This window comes from Centruroides sculpturatus, unplaced genomic scaffold, assembly GCF_000671375.1.
Source record: "Centruroides sculpturatus isolate CEXI.00-Female unplaced genomic scaffold, Cexi_2.0 scaffold1654, whole genome shotgun sequence".
Taxonomy (NCBI): Eukaryota; Metazoa; Arthropoda; class Arachnida; order Scorpiones; family Buthidae; genus Centruroides; species Centruroides sculpturatus.
Genome location: NW_019385993.1, coordinates 50,330 through 65,136, shown reverse-complemented (window position 1 = coordinate 65,136; position 14,807 = coordinate 50,330). Strand labels below are relative to the sequence as shown.

Genomic DNA, 14,807 nt, shown 5'->3' with positions numbered 1-14,807 from the left:
CTTATATTAAAGCTTAAATATGAACGTAAACATAAAAGTATAGCAAATTCATGCTTACCTGTTGTCAAATGTGTTCAAAAACTTCTAAATTTCTTTATAAACAACTTTAAAAAACACTTACGATTCAAAATATACAGAGCCACGCGCACTTTTTGTCAGAACATGGCGGATTTTAACCACGTGATATAACTAACCAATATAAAATTTGAGAATCCATTGTCGCTACTCTGATAATCTAGGTACTTTAAGTGCCACTGGTTGATTTCTCAACCTCAGAAAAACTCTTATCGAATAATTAATGCCTTTAACACCCACCCGTAGGACTAGTGAAACTATACGATAGAAACCGTAAAGGCCAATTACTAAAGGCCTTTCTTATAATTTCAAATCGCGTATCAAAGCTAATGTATTAAAAACCGTTTTTTAAAGCAAAATACTCCACAGAAGAAGCAAAACAGACAAGTCGTAGAAATAAATAAAAGAAATTTGTTGGGAACGAGAAATTATTTTTCTTGTTCTTTTAATCGTATTGTTTATTTTTTTTTAAATCTGACAACACAGTCTCCACGTGTAACTAGAGATTGCTTGGAAATTCTTACTAAAGTAACGAGAGTGGTGAAAATGTAGAAAATTTCGCCATTATCGCGTATTTATTTTTAAGAATAGAAATTTAACGTTCCGTTCGATTATATTACCAAATTGATTCGTAATACTCGTACCAAAAGTAAAGCGCTTTGTCCGTTTGGCTTGTGTATTATCATTATTTTATTTCGTTTGTTTTTCTTTTGGCGAAGTTTACGAAAGAAATGGTCACCATATTGCGCGTGTATTTAGCGAACCAAATAGTAATTTCCATTTTATTCATAAATTTACAGATTCTTGACGCTAAAAGAACCCTTTATTCTCCTTTCACTTTACGTTTCAACTTTATTATTATTTTTTTAAATTCAGCGCTCTCAATTTACTTTTTCTGTTTGTATTTTCTTAGCATAAGGTTGCTGTTGAGAAATTACTTTTTCTGTTGTAAAATGCCTTGAAAATCTTTAAAGGAAATTACGCTTTTCTCTACTAAAATTTATTGAATCGATGTTATTTATTTATTAACTATTTGACGAAGTAATTTTCATTTCTCGAAGCAATAATACATCTTGTAACTAGAAAATCTTCCCTGTTTAAAGCGCAGCCATAGCTTCTAACTCGGGTTAAATCTTTACGGGGTGCTAAATTATAACGACTCCTCACTTCGTGTATGTATAAATAACTGGAGATGGAAGCCAACAGTGGACGAAACATTTCCATTAATTCTAATAAGCCTCCTCCAGTAGCGGAGTGCATAAAACCACCGAAATCTGGTAGTTAATTAGTCGTGGGTTCGGGCATGGCCAACAGGCAGGCCGCTTATAGTTTTCCGGGTTTTCTTTATCTAAATTGGGTCCAGCTTCCTATAAAATTAATTCTAGGATGCATACTCATAGACAGACCGCTCGCGTGTTTCGTTACAGCAACCAAATAAACCAAACTAATTCTTACGAGAGATTATTTATTGTGAAGCTTTCGCCATCCGGTCTCGACATTCATGTATCTAACACCTTTTCCGAGATTGAATAAGAACAGACAGCCATACACACAGATGGACAACAGTGAAAAATTATAGGTGAACAATTTTTTTCAAATTTGTCACAATTTTTCTATAAACGTGATATTTACGAGAACATACTTCTCACACATTTTATACAATCTGTGGCAAAAATATAAACACTTTACTATAACATAAAATAATTAAAATATAAAATTGTATGGAATATTGAGCTATTTGAATCCAAAGACTATTTTACAGTAATATATATAATTTAAAATAACAAAATAAAATAGATGAAAACGTTGGGTAAAGTTAAAAACGTTCGTTACGGTTAATATTTCGTAAATAATTCTCAATGAAATAAGGCGTTTTTGCGTAGATATAACATAAAAGCAATCATCTCACAGTTTTATCAGATTTTTTATTTAAACGAGTCATAGGAAGTTTCTCGGACATTATAATTAGCAACTCGATCACGTGCGGAGTTATCTTAACCTTTCCAACACGGATCACTTTTCAAATAATAATAGTAGACAGTATTATATAGTAGTGGTTGACCATCCTGTCTTCCGGAGGTCAACGACTACTTTTACTCGAATTACTTGAACCCCTTTCTTCTGCAACGGCCCTTATTTCGATCAGACCAGCGATCTGGTGACAGTAAAATTGAAAAATTCAAAATACGTGATTATCGGCCAGCACAAAACATGATTTAAGTGGTTTTGCAGGGTGCCAATTTTAAATATTTGGTTTTTCGCGAAATTTGATTCGTTGTCAGATGTCCATTTGATATTCGGCTATAAATGAAACAGTTTCATAGAGATAACATTCGTAGTTAACGATCAAAAACTATAATATAATATAATAGAAGGGTTAAAGTACGAAAGAATCAAATAATATTAATATTTATTGTTATTTTTTGTCCGAGCAACGCCAGGCTCATCTCCTAGTAATAAAAAATAAATAAAATAAAATAGCTTTTCCTTCTTATCTAGACATAATAGCTGAAAAAGTAAAAGGACATCTAGCATAAAATTTTTACTGCAAAGATTTTTGTGCTGAGGGCTAATCCTACTTTGGCTAGAGAGCAATTTCACACAAAGTACGACTAGCTTAACCAATTAGCATCTCCGCTCAGATCTTACCGATTCAAAAATGCTCCATTAAGATTTTAAATAAATTTCACTGTTAATCATACAATATACAATGCAGTGTATTTGATTTCCGATTCCTCTATGACGATAAAAAACAACAGATCATTGCGAATAAATAAGATTACAATTTCGTTTGATTTTTGGATAGGATTATTATAGCGACACCAAACGAGTTATTGGTGAATAAAGGAATTGGACTCTACCGGACTAAATGATACACGTACTTAAGACAATGTATTTTAAATTTCAATTTATTAAAAAATAATTTTACGAAACATTTCTTGTTCGATTACATAAAATCAAATGTATTTTACAAAATAAAAAAATTACAAATGAAGAAAATAAAACTTCAAACGTTCCTTGTTTTTAAGTTGAATAAAATCTAAATACGAATATTAATACAAACAAATACTTTTGTTAACAGTTTTCTTCATAAAATCAAATGTATTTTACAAAATATAAAAATTACAAATGAAGAAAATAAAACTTCAAACGTTCCTTGTTTTTAAGTTGAATAAAATCTAAATACGAATATTAATACAAAAATACTTTTGTTAACACTTTCCTCCGAATCAAATACCGTTATTCATTATTATTATGATATGTAATAATATGATGATTTAAACTACATTTAAAACGGAACTTTTGTAAGCAATAAGTACACGAAAATGGCTTTTCCCCTGTATGAACTCGGAGATGCCGAATCAGATCTCCTCTCTGTGCAAAACTCCGTTTGCAATGATCACAGGTAAAGGGTTTCTCCCCTGTGTGAGTTCGCAGATGTTGAATCAGAGTTCCTTTATGTGCAAAACTTTGTTTGCAATGATCACAGGTAAAGGGTTTCTCCCCTGTGTGAGTTCGCAGATGTTGAATCAGAGTTCCTTTCTGTGCAAAACTCCGTTTGCAGTGATCACAGGTAAATGGTTTCTCCCCGGTGTGAGTTCGCAGATGTTCAATCAGATTTCCTTTCTGTGTAAAACTCCGTTTGCAATGATCACAGCTAAAGGGTTTCTCCCCGGTGTGAGTCTTGAAGTGGTACCGTAAACTGCTGGGATGGAGGAACTGACGATTACAGAATTTGCAAAAGAGCCGTTCTCCAGTGTGAATCCTTTGATGACGTTTTAAATTGGACTTCGAAGCGAATTCTTTCTTGCAACTGTCACATCGATACTTCCGATTCGTTGACTTCTGATTATTTAAACCTGTAAAATACGATAAAATATAAATTTAAAAGCACTATCTAAAGATCAAAAGTATCTTCAATCTATTCAAAATAAAATATCTAAATTTAAGCACTATAACGTTTTGTGTGCAGATAGAAAACTAATTTGCAATTTTTCCACGAATTTCCTTAAATTAAAATTTAAGTGTTACAACATATTCCCTGATTTCACCACAACAAACACTAACAGCGTACACCAATGTTTACATATATTACCAACGGGCATAAATACTATCACAAATTAAAATGCTATTTATACATTTTTTATACACAATTTATATGCTGTTTGCAACAAAAATATATAGATAATCATCTTCATTTAATTTTCTGCTTTTCGTCCTTTGCATGAAATATACTTTCTCCTTTGATGCATTTTTGTATTATTTCTTATCACTGGTTTCAGTTTTGGTCTTCCGTAAACAAAAGTTTAACACATTCTTCAGCTCTTACTAGAAATTCTCTGAATTGTTGAATAATGGATCTGTAAATAACAAAAAGCTCTGTAAAACAAGATACGAGAATGAGGTTAAACATTATTATATAAATCAAATTGAAAATGTTAAAACTAAAACTAATAATGCTGGAAATTCTTAGACATTTTGCCCCAGAAAAGTAAACCTTCATCGAAAACCTGAAAAAGAAAGAGATTCGTGTTAATATTCCTTATTAATTAAAGTATATGAATTTGCACACATTAAATTCCTTTCCACATAAGAAATGTCTGAGAAATCTCGACTTGTGCTTCGTAAGAAATCTTCCTTCTGTGTTTTCCTTGTAATATAATCAGCAAAGAGATTCTCATCTTTAATCAAAATGGTAGATCATTATGTTAGATTAATAAATTGTATTGATTCTATTGATTATCGAAGACGAAACTAACTGTTAGTGTGAAGCTAAAATTAGCAATAATTTGCCAAATATATTAACTTATTTTGGTAATCACTGATAAAAAGGTTTATTGACGAATAACCAATGTGACTAAGGAGTACTGAAATTAATTTAAACTTAAAACGCCATCTAGGACATATCTATTAATACGACTTATTATACTGGATAACTGGTTCTGCAAATTAAGTAAACAAAGTCAGAAAAACTGTCTTTATTTATCACCTGAATACATAAATGATATCTTAGTGTTTAGATGCTATTGGTCCCTCATCAGCTGGTTTACCATCGACAATCTCTAAACATTTCAATTTAAAGTTGTTACAAAATTATTTATTTAGAAAAAGCATGAAAATTCCTGACAATAAAATAATCTAAAACTTGCAATCCCTGTGTTTTTAAGGATCTCCTCGAAAACGACAATATTTACTGCAATTCAAACATATTCCCGCTTTTTAATCAATATTAATTAATTAAAAATAATGAACATTGGATTTAACCCTACTTGATTTCTCCTTTTATTCATTTTCTCTCTCGCTCTCTATTAGATGATGCTGTTCCATGATCTATATTTTTGTTTAACTATGTAGATGTGTTCGTACAATTGTCTTTTATAATTGTTTTTCTCTTTTTTTCTTTATTTTTACTACGTTCTAATCCACTTCACATCCCTTTAAATTACAATGTTCCTCTATCGCGGAATTTGCATAATACCCTTTGATTGCACGAATGTTCTTTTAACCTTACTTTTAGTTTTCTTTTTGTTTCCCCAATATACGTTTTCTTCTGGTTACAACTACAATTAACACCTTTTTTTTGTTTGTTATTTCGTATTTTCGGTCGTTTCTATAATAAAGATGTTTTTTAGTTAAAATATAATTTTTAAAAAGGCTAACCAGATAACAGAAAACATTAATTCGAAATAAAAATAAAGAAGCAGAATAGCATTAATTACTTAGATCTAACAATTGAAAGAAGAAAAGATAGATTAATTTACAAAAAATATGTAAAACCGACACAGATTCCCAAAAATAATTAATTACAAATCTATTATTCCTATTAGTATGAAATTTAATATATTTAAAATGTATACGGAAAAAATAAAATAAAGAACAAGTGAAACAGAGACCCAGAAACAAGAAGAGGAAGAAATAATTAAAATGTACCTACAAAATTTTTACTGCAAAAATGGATAGAAAAATTAGAAAAAGATCAACAAACAGAAAAATTAATAGATAATTAGAAAAAATTTGTAAAAGTAATGTATGTACCAAAGTTATTTGAAAGAATTAAAAAAGTAATAGAAAGTAAAATAAATTTAATACTCGAAAAAATAAGTTCAACTAAAAAACATCTTTGTTATATACCAAAAATACGAAATAAATATATAAATTACATATGGATGCCAATAAGTTAATATTATATTGCACGTATGGGTATTTCGTTGCATAAAATACAGCGAAGAACATAAAAAAGACAAGAAGTTTCACTCCGTTCAATAATTACAACAGAAAATATACTTTACCAGTTCTTTACTTCCATCCTCCATTTCCTTCTCAAATACATAACGCAACCGTCAATTTTGTTTAAAAAAAGAACAATTGGCGCCACCTGATTAAAATTTTAAAATGTTTAATTTCTAAAAGTAAAGTACAAAAAGTAATCTTTTATTGGGATTTTGTTGAAAAAATGAATAACAGTGAAGTATTATTAATATTCGATTTATTAATGCAAATATTATTAATGTTGGAGCTAAATAGCCACAAACCATCGAAATGAGCGTTAAAACGAGGAAAATTTGTGTTTGAATCGGTTCTCTATTATTATAAATCATTTATTATGAATTATTCGATTCGTTATTTTCTATTGACCAAAATTGTGAGATTCACTGATAATAATTACCAGTCACTAATGTAGTTTATTTAATACATAACCTGTTTGCTACCACTACATTTACGTAGTGTTCGTTGTTTATTTACAGTACTGTACCATTAAAATGCAATCGAAACGACAAACCGGATTATACAAAATAAATAATAAATGCATAGTAAAATTTACAATAATAAATACAGTATTGAGTAGTTAATTACGTAGTTACATTTAAGAAATTTACAATTCGACTTACATAAGCTTCGTCCCGAGTGCTGAGCGGGCCCAACGCTTTTTCCCCCTAAACAAACAATAGTCTATTTACAAAAATATTTACACTGTTCTATTCGTTGCGTAATTGATGTATAGGGTTTTCTTCGTTTACCTTTTTATTATTGCATGTTCTCAACAAATATGTTACACTAGATCATATTTTTTCCACGCTTTGCACAGTGAATGAGGTTGAGATACTATGTGAGGAGAGTGGAGGAAGTGCCTGGTAGCTACGAGATCGTGAGACATTAACCAGTGCATATCGGTATTTTTCGGGTTTTTATATTTTTTTTATCGTATTTTTTTTTATCGTGGTTTTTATTTTCTTGATGAGCTGCCATTTTTTCTTGTGATCTACATTTGGACTTTTTTTACAATATGTGATTCTTTTTTTATTCTATTTAATAAGGTGTGGTAGAGGGACTTAATATTACTTTTCTCCCAGTCTGTGTCTGTTTACCCGTTTACGAATTCTATAAATATTTTGGATGCTTCCTGATAGGAGAGTGATGGTATCCAGCTTCTCGCTCTTAGATTTGAGTTTAAGGATTTATTGCTATTTCGTAATTTCATTCCTATCCAGTACGTGGCTAACGGTGCCCACAGCTTATTGTCTCCCATAATTAGTTCTTTGAAATGATTGAGAATTTGAGTTTTAATTTTTGTCTCCATATGGGTCATGTTCATTCCTCTGTCCTGCACTTTGTTAACCATCGTGTGTCTTTTTAATTTGTCTGGTTTGTTATTTCATATTATTTTTGCCAAAATTTTATAATCGACGTTTAGGAGTGTGATCGGTCTATATTCGTGTAATCGAGTTGCATCGGTTTTCTTTGGAATCAGTTTGATTACCCCTTTGTACATCGAATGAGGAATGCCGTTTTTAACTATTTCATTAAAGAGGATGGTCAAAGGTTTGGACAGCTGTCTGAAAAAACTTTGTAGAATTCCTTACTTTACTTTGGCCATCTGGACCTGGAGATTTATTTTCGCCTAGTTCTTTGATTGCTTTCCAGCATTTGTTGGCTGTTATATTTTCTTCCAGTCTCGTTTCATTTTAACTTGGTTATTTTTTCCATTAATTTGTTTTCTGAGTGTGTAGCCATAGTACTATCTTTCACATAAGAAAAACTAGTAACAGATCACTTGACACGCGCCGCAGTTTGGTGTACTGAGCTTAATGTCCTTGAGAACAGCTGTTTGTCAACGTTGGCGGGATATTTCCATGAAAGCTTCAGGCGAAGACAGGTTTCTAGACAGATGTTCATCAGTTACCGTAAACACTCAAATATATCACGAAATTTTCGATCATGTATACTCTTTCAATAGGTGAGGACCACAAAAATGGTCCAAAATATAACTTTTATTGGGTGTATAATTTCAAAATTTTCTGAGATCATAAACAACATCCAATAAAATGTAAAATAAACTTTGCCCGACTTATCTCGTCCATAGGGAGAAAAAAAAAACGATTTTTGAAAAGATATGGCATCAGTTACTTTTGATTCTATTATATCTTTGTACTTATCGATAAATTCCGTTAAATATACCGTTTATCGATTAGAAAAATTGGGTTGTCGACTTGGTTTCTTGCTATCTGCCATGTTTTTATCTAAGTGCGTAATAATTCTTTCAAAATATCCAATCAAGTAACATGAAAAAAAATTTTCTAGCAACGCTAGTGTCATGATTGGATTCACTAATCATGTTCTTAATATCTCGGGATTTAGAAATTCTTCGTTAAATTTTATTAGTGAAATCCTCGTGTCAGTAATCTCGGTATTAGTATAATCACTGGATTTACAAATACCACGATTATGCAATGTTGGTGAAACACCTAAGAAGTCATACAAGCGCTTAACCGGAGATGTAACGAAAGCTCTCCATCGCCTTCGTCACAGTTTTCAATACACAATGGCTACAGACCAATTGAAAACTAATGGTAAATGGAAAAGATCAATTAGAAAGTTTACATCATCTAAATGAACGTTGTTTTTTTTTACTATTTTAATTAAACTTCCATTTATTAACAATACTTTTACAATACATTTTGTTCAAATTCACAAAATGAAACGTTTCAAATACAATATAAAAATCAAGAAAATAAAAACAGCAAATTTTGAAGATTTATGTTTAATATGCGTGTTTATATTTTATTCAATATTTTTTCAAACAAACGCAACAACACGATCATTTTTATCCATTTGTGTTTTTTCTGTTTCCTTTATAGAAACAGAAAAATCATGTAAAATTCTTATTATTGTGATGTTTATTATTAATGTGAGACCCGAAAGGCCCCTGGGTCTAAATTAATATTTTATTATTTACGTTAAAATAATGTCATCAAATATTACTTTAATTTTTGTGAGAAAAATACTGTTTTAACGTGGGAAAAACCCAGATAACAGATGTTACTTCCTTTCACAGAAGAGAACATCCTCTGACTTTCCCTTATCTGGTTAAAATCCAGCTCAGATGGGAAATGGTTACCCCTCATTCATCCCCCCTTTCATCCGTTCTCACGAAAGAGTTACTGGCCGATGATTGGTCGGCATTCAGAAGATATAGAGGGAACTTGTCTGAATTCGGGGAGTTCAGCGACAGATCCGAAAGCATACAAACTCCACATACGTTTCCCTCCTGATGACCAACGTCCTCAGACGAGTCACATACGGAATAAGTCTGCACGTAGGAAATATACTTTTATATGTGTGCACGTATTGATCTCCCATACGAAGAAGTAACTGAACTTGCATACAGAGAAGAAGACGAACGACAACTGAAACAGGTCGTATGTTTTATAACGATTTTTGTGAGCTCTCTCTCGATCGCGACTAGGGTAGAATATAAGTATAGCTATCTACCGATGTGTATATTGGTTGTGGTAGTTCTGTCTCTCGTTTATCCACCTTTTGTATGATTTATTTTCTTGTTTATTAAATTTATTATTTCGTTTCCAACTAAAATGTCTCCTAATTGTGTGACCGAATCAGATCTCATACGCGTGTTAATCCGCGTATAATAAGATTGATTAACTGGTGTCGGGAACCTGACGAGCATCTGAACTTCGCCGTTCGAATCAATTTTGATAACGCTCTCCTATTAAAGTTAGAGAACTGGTCTTACCGACTAGTGCCCGTAAGTGGCGTAGATTGAGACCTACGTCCTTGGCTACTCTCACAATATGATAATTTAAACCAGATTTAAAACTGAACTTTTGAAGGCAATAAATGCACGACAAAGGCTTCTTTCCTCTGTGAGTTCGGAGATGTTCAATCAATATTTGTTTTCGTGTAAAACTTCGTTTGCAATGATCACAGGTAAAGGGTTTCTCTCCGGTGTGAATCTTGACGTGCTGATTTAAGTAACCGGTACTGTTATATTTACGATTACAGTATTGGCAAGATAAGAGCCCTTCGTCGGTGTGAATCCTTTCGTGATGTTTTAAATTATACTTCAAACTGAATTCTTTCTTGCAGCTGTCGCATCGATATTTTCCATTCCTTGTTTCATTATGAGAGAAATCTGTAAAATATAAAAATACCAAAAGTCGATTTATTATTTCAATCAAATATATAAAAATGTAAACTCAAGTGCACTATTTTATAAAGCATTGTGTTAAAACTTGTGTTTGCAGATAGAAAAGTAATTTGTATTTTTATCACGAGTTTCTCTAAAGTAACATACAGGGTTATAACCAATTCCGATGATTGCGTCACACCACACACACGAACTGCTTTCCGGCGCTTACAATTATTACCAACGAGCATCAAAATTATCACATATTATATAAATTTATACATATATATACATATTTTTCCGAAAACAATTTATACGAAGAATGTTTTGCAAACGTTATTGGATTTTAAATTATCTTCCTTGAAATTCCTCTTTTCCTTCATTTGCACGAAATATGTTTCTTCCGTGTCATTTTCTTGTCATTGCTTCAATTTAATTAATCTTCCATAAACTGAAGCTGAACGAAATCTTTCGACTCTTCTCGAGTTTTCCGGGAAACAATTTGTTAGTTATTGCATGGGTAAGTCTTCTATTGGTCCACTGTGAATCTGCAAATAAAAAGTTCTCTATAAGATACGAAAATGACGTCAAACACTAGTTTCTAAAAGAAATTAGATATTTCAAAATCAATCTAATAATTTTAGAAATTCTTCGACATTTTACAGCTTCACCCTCAAAATCTGAAAAAAACGAATTTAAGTCAATTTTCATAACCAAAAATACGTATTTATAAGTTTGGAATAAATTGATAAAGTGCAACTTTGAAAGTAGTTTATCCGCGATGTTTAGAAACAAGTATAATGCTTTAGAAAAAGCTATTACCCTTCCACATTTTACCGCTTTTATTGCAAAATTGAAAGTTATTAAAAGAAACGTTTCTCGAAAAATGCGTACGAAAGTAGAATTTTACTTATGGACTCCAATGGCGGCACTTCCGGAAAACAACTTGAAATCTATTCCATAGTTACCATGAAACATGCCTTGCCGTTTCTATGCTTCTATGCTACACTCGCTACGCTTCCACTTCCACTTTTTCTTCTTCTTGTGTTTATATGGAGATATTCTTCGTCTTACTGTTTCATATGAAGATTATAGCGCTACACTTCCACGCAACAACCGTCAATTTAAAAAGTAGAATAAGTGTTGCTATCTAATATTTAACTTCCGTACTTTTTTAAAAATTTGTACGAGTAAAACTTCATAAGTAATGTTTCATTGCAATATTATTAAAAAATAACGAGTAATTTTTAAAATTATTATAAATAATTAGTTCGGACACAAATAGCCACAAACAATCCAACGATTGTCCGAGTGTTAATTAAATATTAGATGGCGTCACTTCGTATTTTAAAAAATTGACGGTTAGGTCGCATCAAAGTCCGGCGAGTGCAGGTTGTTGTAAGTACTGAATAGATTCAAAATTGATATTTGATGAGCTAAATGTTTTAGGAGGAAATCGAAGGAAGCTTTCATTTGGGTGTTTTCTTGGTGTTCGTTTCCATGCCGTCGTCTAAGGATCGGTTCGTTCGTCACTACGGAAGAGAGAACAGGAAACGACAATAAATAGGTGTAGTGCGTAACGCTTTCCTCGTTACTAGTGACGTATTTCAGTTCTCTGTTGGTCACAGAAAAAAAGTCGACAAAAGTTTTATTTTACTCTGTTGATAGTCCTCAATTCTTTACATATGTAAAGACAGAGGGTGCGTTGTGTTAAATGAATGGAAACATATGGAATTCTCGTCCAAACCGGTAAGTTATTCCTTTCTTCGATCCATTGACCGTTGCCATTTTATTCGGACAATCGATAGTCTGGGTGTAGATTATTTTAAATTTAACATGATTTACAGTCTTGATTGAAGGAGAAAACCTCGTTGACGATTTCAACCAAGAAAAAAAAAAGAAGGAAGATTTTAATGAAGCGGAAGAGGAGACTTCTCAGGTAACATTTGATGATGTATCGAATTCCCAGGTGCTTGTGGACTGTGGTAAAAAGTAGTATTTAATGTACCTTTCTTGACTGAAGTTTATTAAATTAGTAAGTCGATTTCTCCTTTTTTCTTGAGGTAATTTTAAAAACATTTTTTAAGAAACGATTGCGTTTTTGTAACTTTCAGTTCTGCAAAGAAAGCTGTAAAATAGGAAAACCGAAGGGAAGGTAATTCTTCATAAAATACATTTACACCTAATTTTCTTATTTTTAAAAATTGTAGATAAAACTACTTTGAATTTATTTCATACGTATAAATATATTGTTTCTGGATAAGAAACATCAATTTTGAATTAGTTTCATTTTCAGGTTTTAAACCGAGCCGTAATTTTATGGCCTGAAATGAATGACCAAAGAAGAATTTCTAAAATTACTATATTAATTTTGAAATATTTAAATTTGACTTAGAAAATAATGTTTGACGTTATTCTTGTATCTGATTTCATTCGTGACTTTTTGTTGCTTTCAGATTTACTATCAACCAGTAAAGAGCATTTCTGTGTAATAAAGAAAAAATTGTTTCCAGGAAAACACAAGAAGAGTCGAAGGATTTGTTAGACTTCTGTCGTTAACCGAACACTAAAATTGAAGCCAGTGTTGTGAAATTATACAAGAATATAACAACAAAGAAATTATCATTTGTGCAAATGAAGAAAAAGAGAAAAATCAACGAAGATATTTTTAAATTATTTTTTAAATATATATATATATTTTTTGTTTTTGCAAAATACACTCCATATTGTTTCCAGAAAAAAACGTATAANAAACTTCATAAGTAATGTTTCATTGCAATATTATTAAAAAATAACGAGTAATTTTGAAATTATTATAAATAATTAGTTCGGACACAAATAGCCACAAACAATCCAACGATTGTCCGAGTGTTAATTAAATATTAGATGGCGTCACTTCGTATTTTAAAAAATTGACGGTTAGGTCGCATCAAAGTCCGGCGAGTGCAGGTTGTTGTAAGTACTGAATAGATTCAAAATTGATATTTGATGAGCTAAATGTTTTAGGAGGAAATCGAAGGAAGCTTTCATTTGGGTGTTTTCTTGGTGTTCGTTTCCATGCCGTCGTCTAAGGATCGGTTCGTTCGTCACTACGGAAGAGAGAACAGGAAACGACAATAAATAGGTGTAGTGCGTAACGCTTTCCTCGTTACTAGTGACGTATTTCAGTTCTCTGTTGGTCACAGAAAAAAAGTCGACAAAAGTTTTATTTTACTCTGTTGATAGTCCTCAATTCTTTACATATGTAAAGACAGAGGGTGCGTTGTGTTAAATGAATGGAAACATATGGAATTCTCGTCCAAACCGGTAAGTTATTCCTTTCTTCGATCCATTGACCGTTGCCATTTTATTCGGACAATCGATAGTCTGGGTGTAGATTATTTTAAATTTAACATGATTTACAGTCTTGATTGAAGGAGAAAACCTCGTTGACGATTTCAACCAAGAAAAAAAAAAGAAGGAAGATTTTAATGAAGCGGAAGAGGAGACTTCTCAGGTAACATTTGATGATGTATCGAATTCCCAGGTGCTTGTGGACTGTGGTAAAAAGTAGTATTTAATGTACCTTTCTTGACTGAAGTTTATTAAATTAGTAAGTCGATTTCTCCTTTTTTCTTGAGGTAATTTTAAAAACATTTTTTAAGAAACGATTGCGTTTTTATAACTTTCAGTTCTGCAAAGAAAGCTGTAAAATAGGAAAACCGAAGGGAAGGTAATTCTTCATAAAATACATTTACACCTAATTTTCTTATTTTTAAAAATTGTAGATAAAACTACTTTGAATTTATTTCATACGTATAAATATATTGTTTCTGGATAAGAAACATCAATTTTGAATTAGTTTCATTTTCAGGTTTTAAACCGAGCCGTAATTTTATGGCCTGAAATGAATGACCAAAGAAGAATTTCTAAAATTACTATATTAATTTTGAAATATTTAAATTTGACTTAGAAAATAATGTATGACGTTATTCTTGTATCTGATTTCATTCGTGACTTTTTGTTGCTTTCAGATTTACTATCAACCAGTAAAGAGCATTTCTGTGTAATAAAGAAAAAATTGTTTCCAGGAAAACACAAGAAGAGTGGAAGGATTTGTTAGACTTCTGTCGTTAACCGAACACTAAAATTGAAGCCAGTGTTGTGAAATTATACAAGAATATAACAACAAAGAAATTATCATTTGTGCAAATGAAGAAAAAGAGAAAAATCAACGAAGATATTTTTAAATTATTTTTTAAATATATATATATATTTTTTGTTTTTGCAAAATACACTCCATATTGTTTCCAGAAAAAAACGTATA

General features: G+C 31.4%; 1 protein-coding gene across 3 annotated transcripts; it reads right to left on the bottom strand.

Moving 5' to 3' along the window:
- Nucleotides 1-3,236: 3,236 nt before the first annotated feature.
- On the bottom strand, nucleotides 3,237-6,416 carry LOC111612982 (gastrula zinc finger protein XlCGF49.1-like). Of its 3 annotated transcripts, none has more exons than XM_023354278.1 (4): nucleotides 6,366-6,416; nucleotides 4,226-4,436; nucleotides 3,739-3,935; nucleotides 3,237-3,654 (listed from the first exon to the last, which is right to left on the bottom strand). In XM_023354278.1, the coding sequence occupies exons 2-4, from the start codon at nucleotides 4,272-4,274 to the stop codon at nucleotides 3,316-3,318; spliced, it is 585 nt and encodes a 194-aa protein (XP_023210046.1). In that variant the 5' UTR covers nucleotides 4,275-4,436; nucleotides 6,366-6,416; the 3' UTR covers nucleotides 3,237-3,315. The 3 variants fall into 3 exon arrangements, 2 of the variants coding, with proteins under 2 accessions (XP_023210046.1, XP_023210047.1); XM_023354279.1 differs by lacking the exon at nucleotides 6,366-6,416 and adding an exon at nucleotides 5,346-5,849; XR_002754701.1 differs by lacking the exons at nucleotides 3,237-3,654; nucleotides 6,366-6,416 and having other exon boundaries at nucleotides 3,828-3,935; nucleotides 4,215-5,849.
- Nucleotides 6,417-14,807: the final 8,391 nt, after the last annotated feature.

Bases quoted from the DNA above. Each gene is read 5' to 3' on its own strand.
- LOC111612982 (XM_023354278.1), bottom strand. From the start codon at position 4,274: ATGAAGATGATTATCTATATATTTTTGTTGCAAACAGCATATAAATTG. The intron at 3,936-4,225 runs GTATAAAAAATG...CGTATTTTACAG, and splicing joins GCAAACAGCATATAAATTGT to GTTTAAATAATCAGAAGTCA. The intron at 3,655-3,738 runs TTTAGCTGTGAT...GGGGAGAAACCA, and splicing joins CTCACACCGGGGAGAAACCC to TTTACCTGTGATCACTGCAA.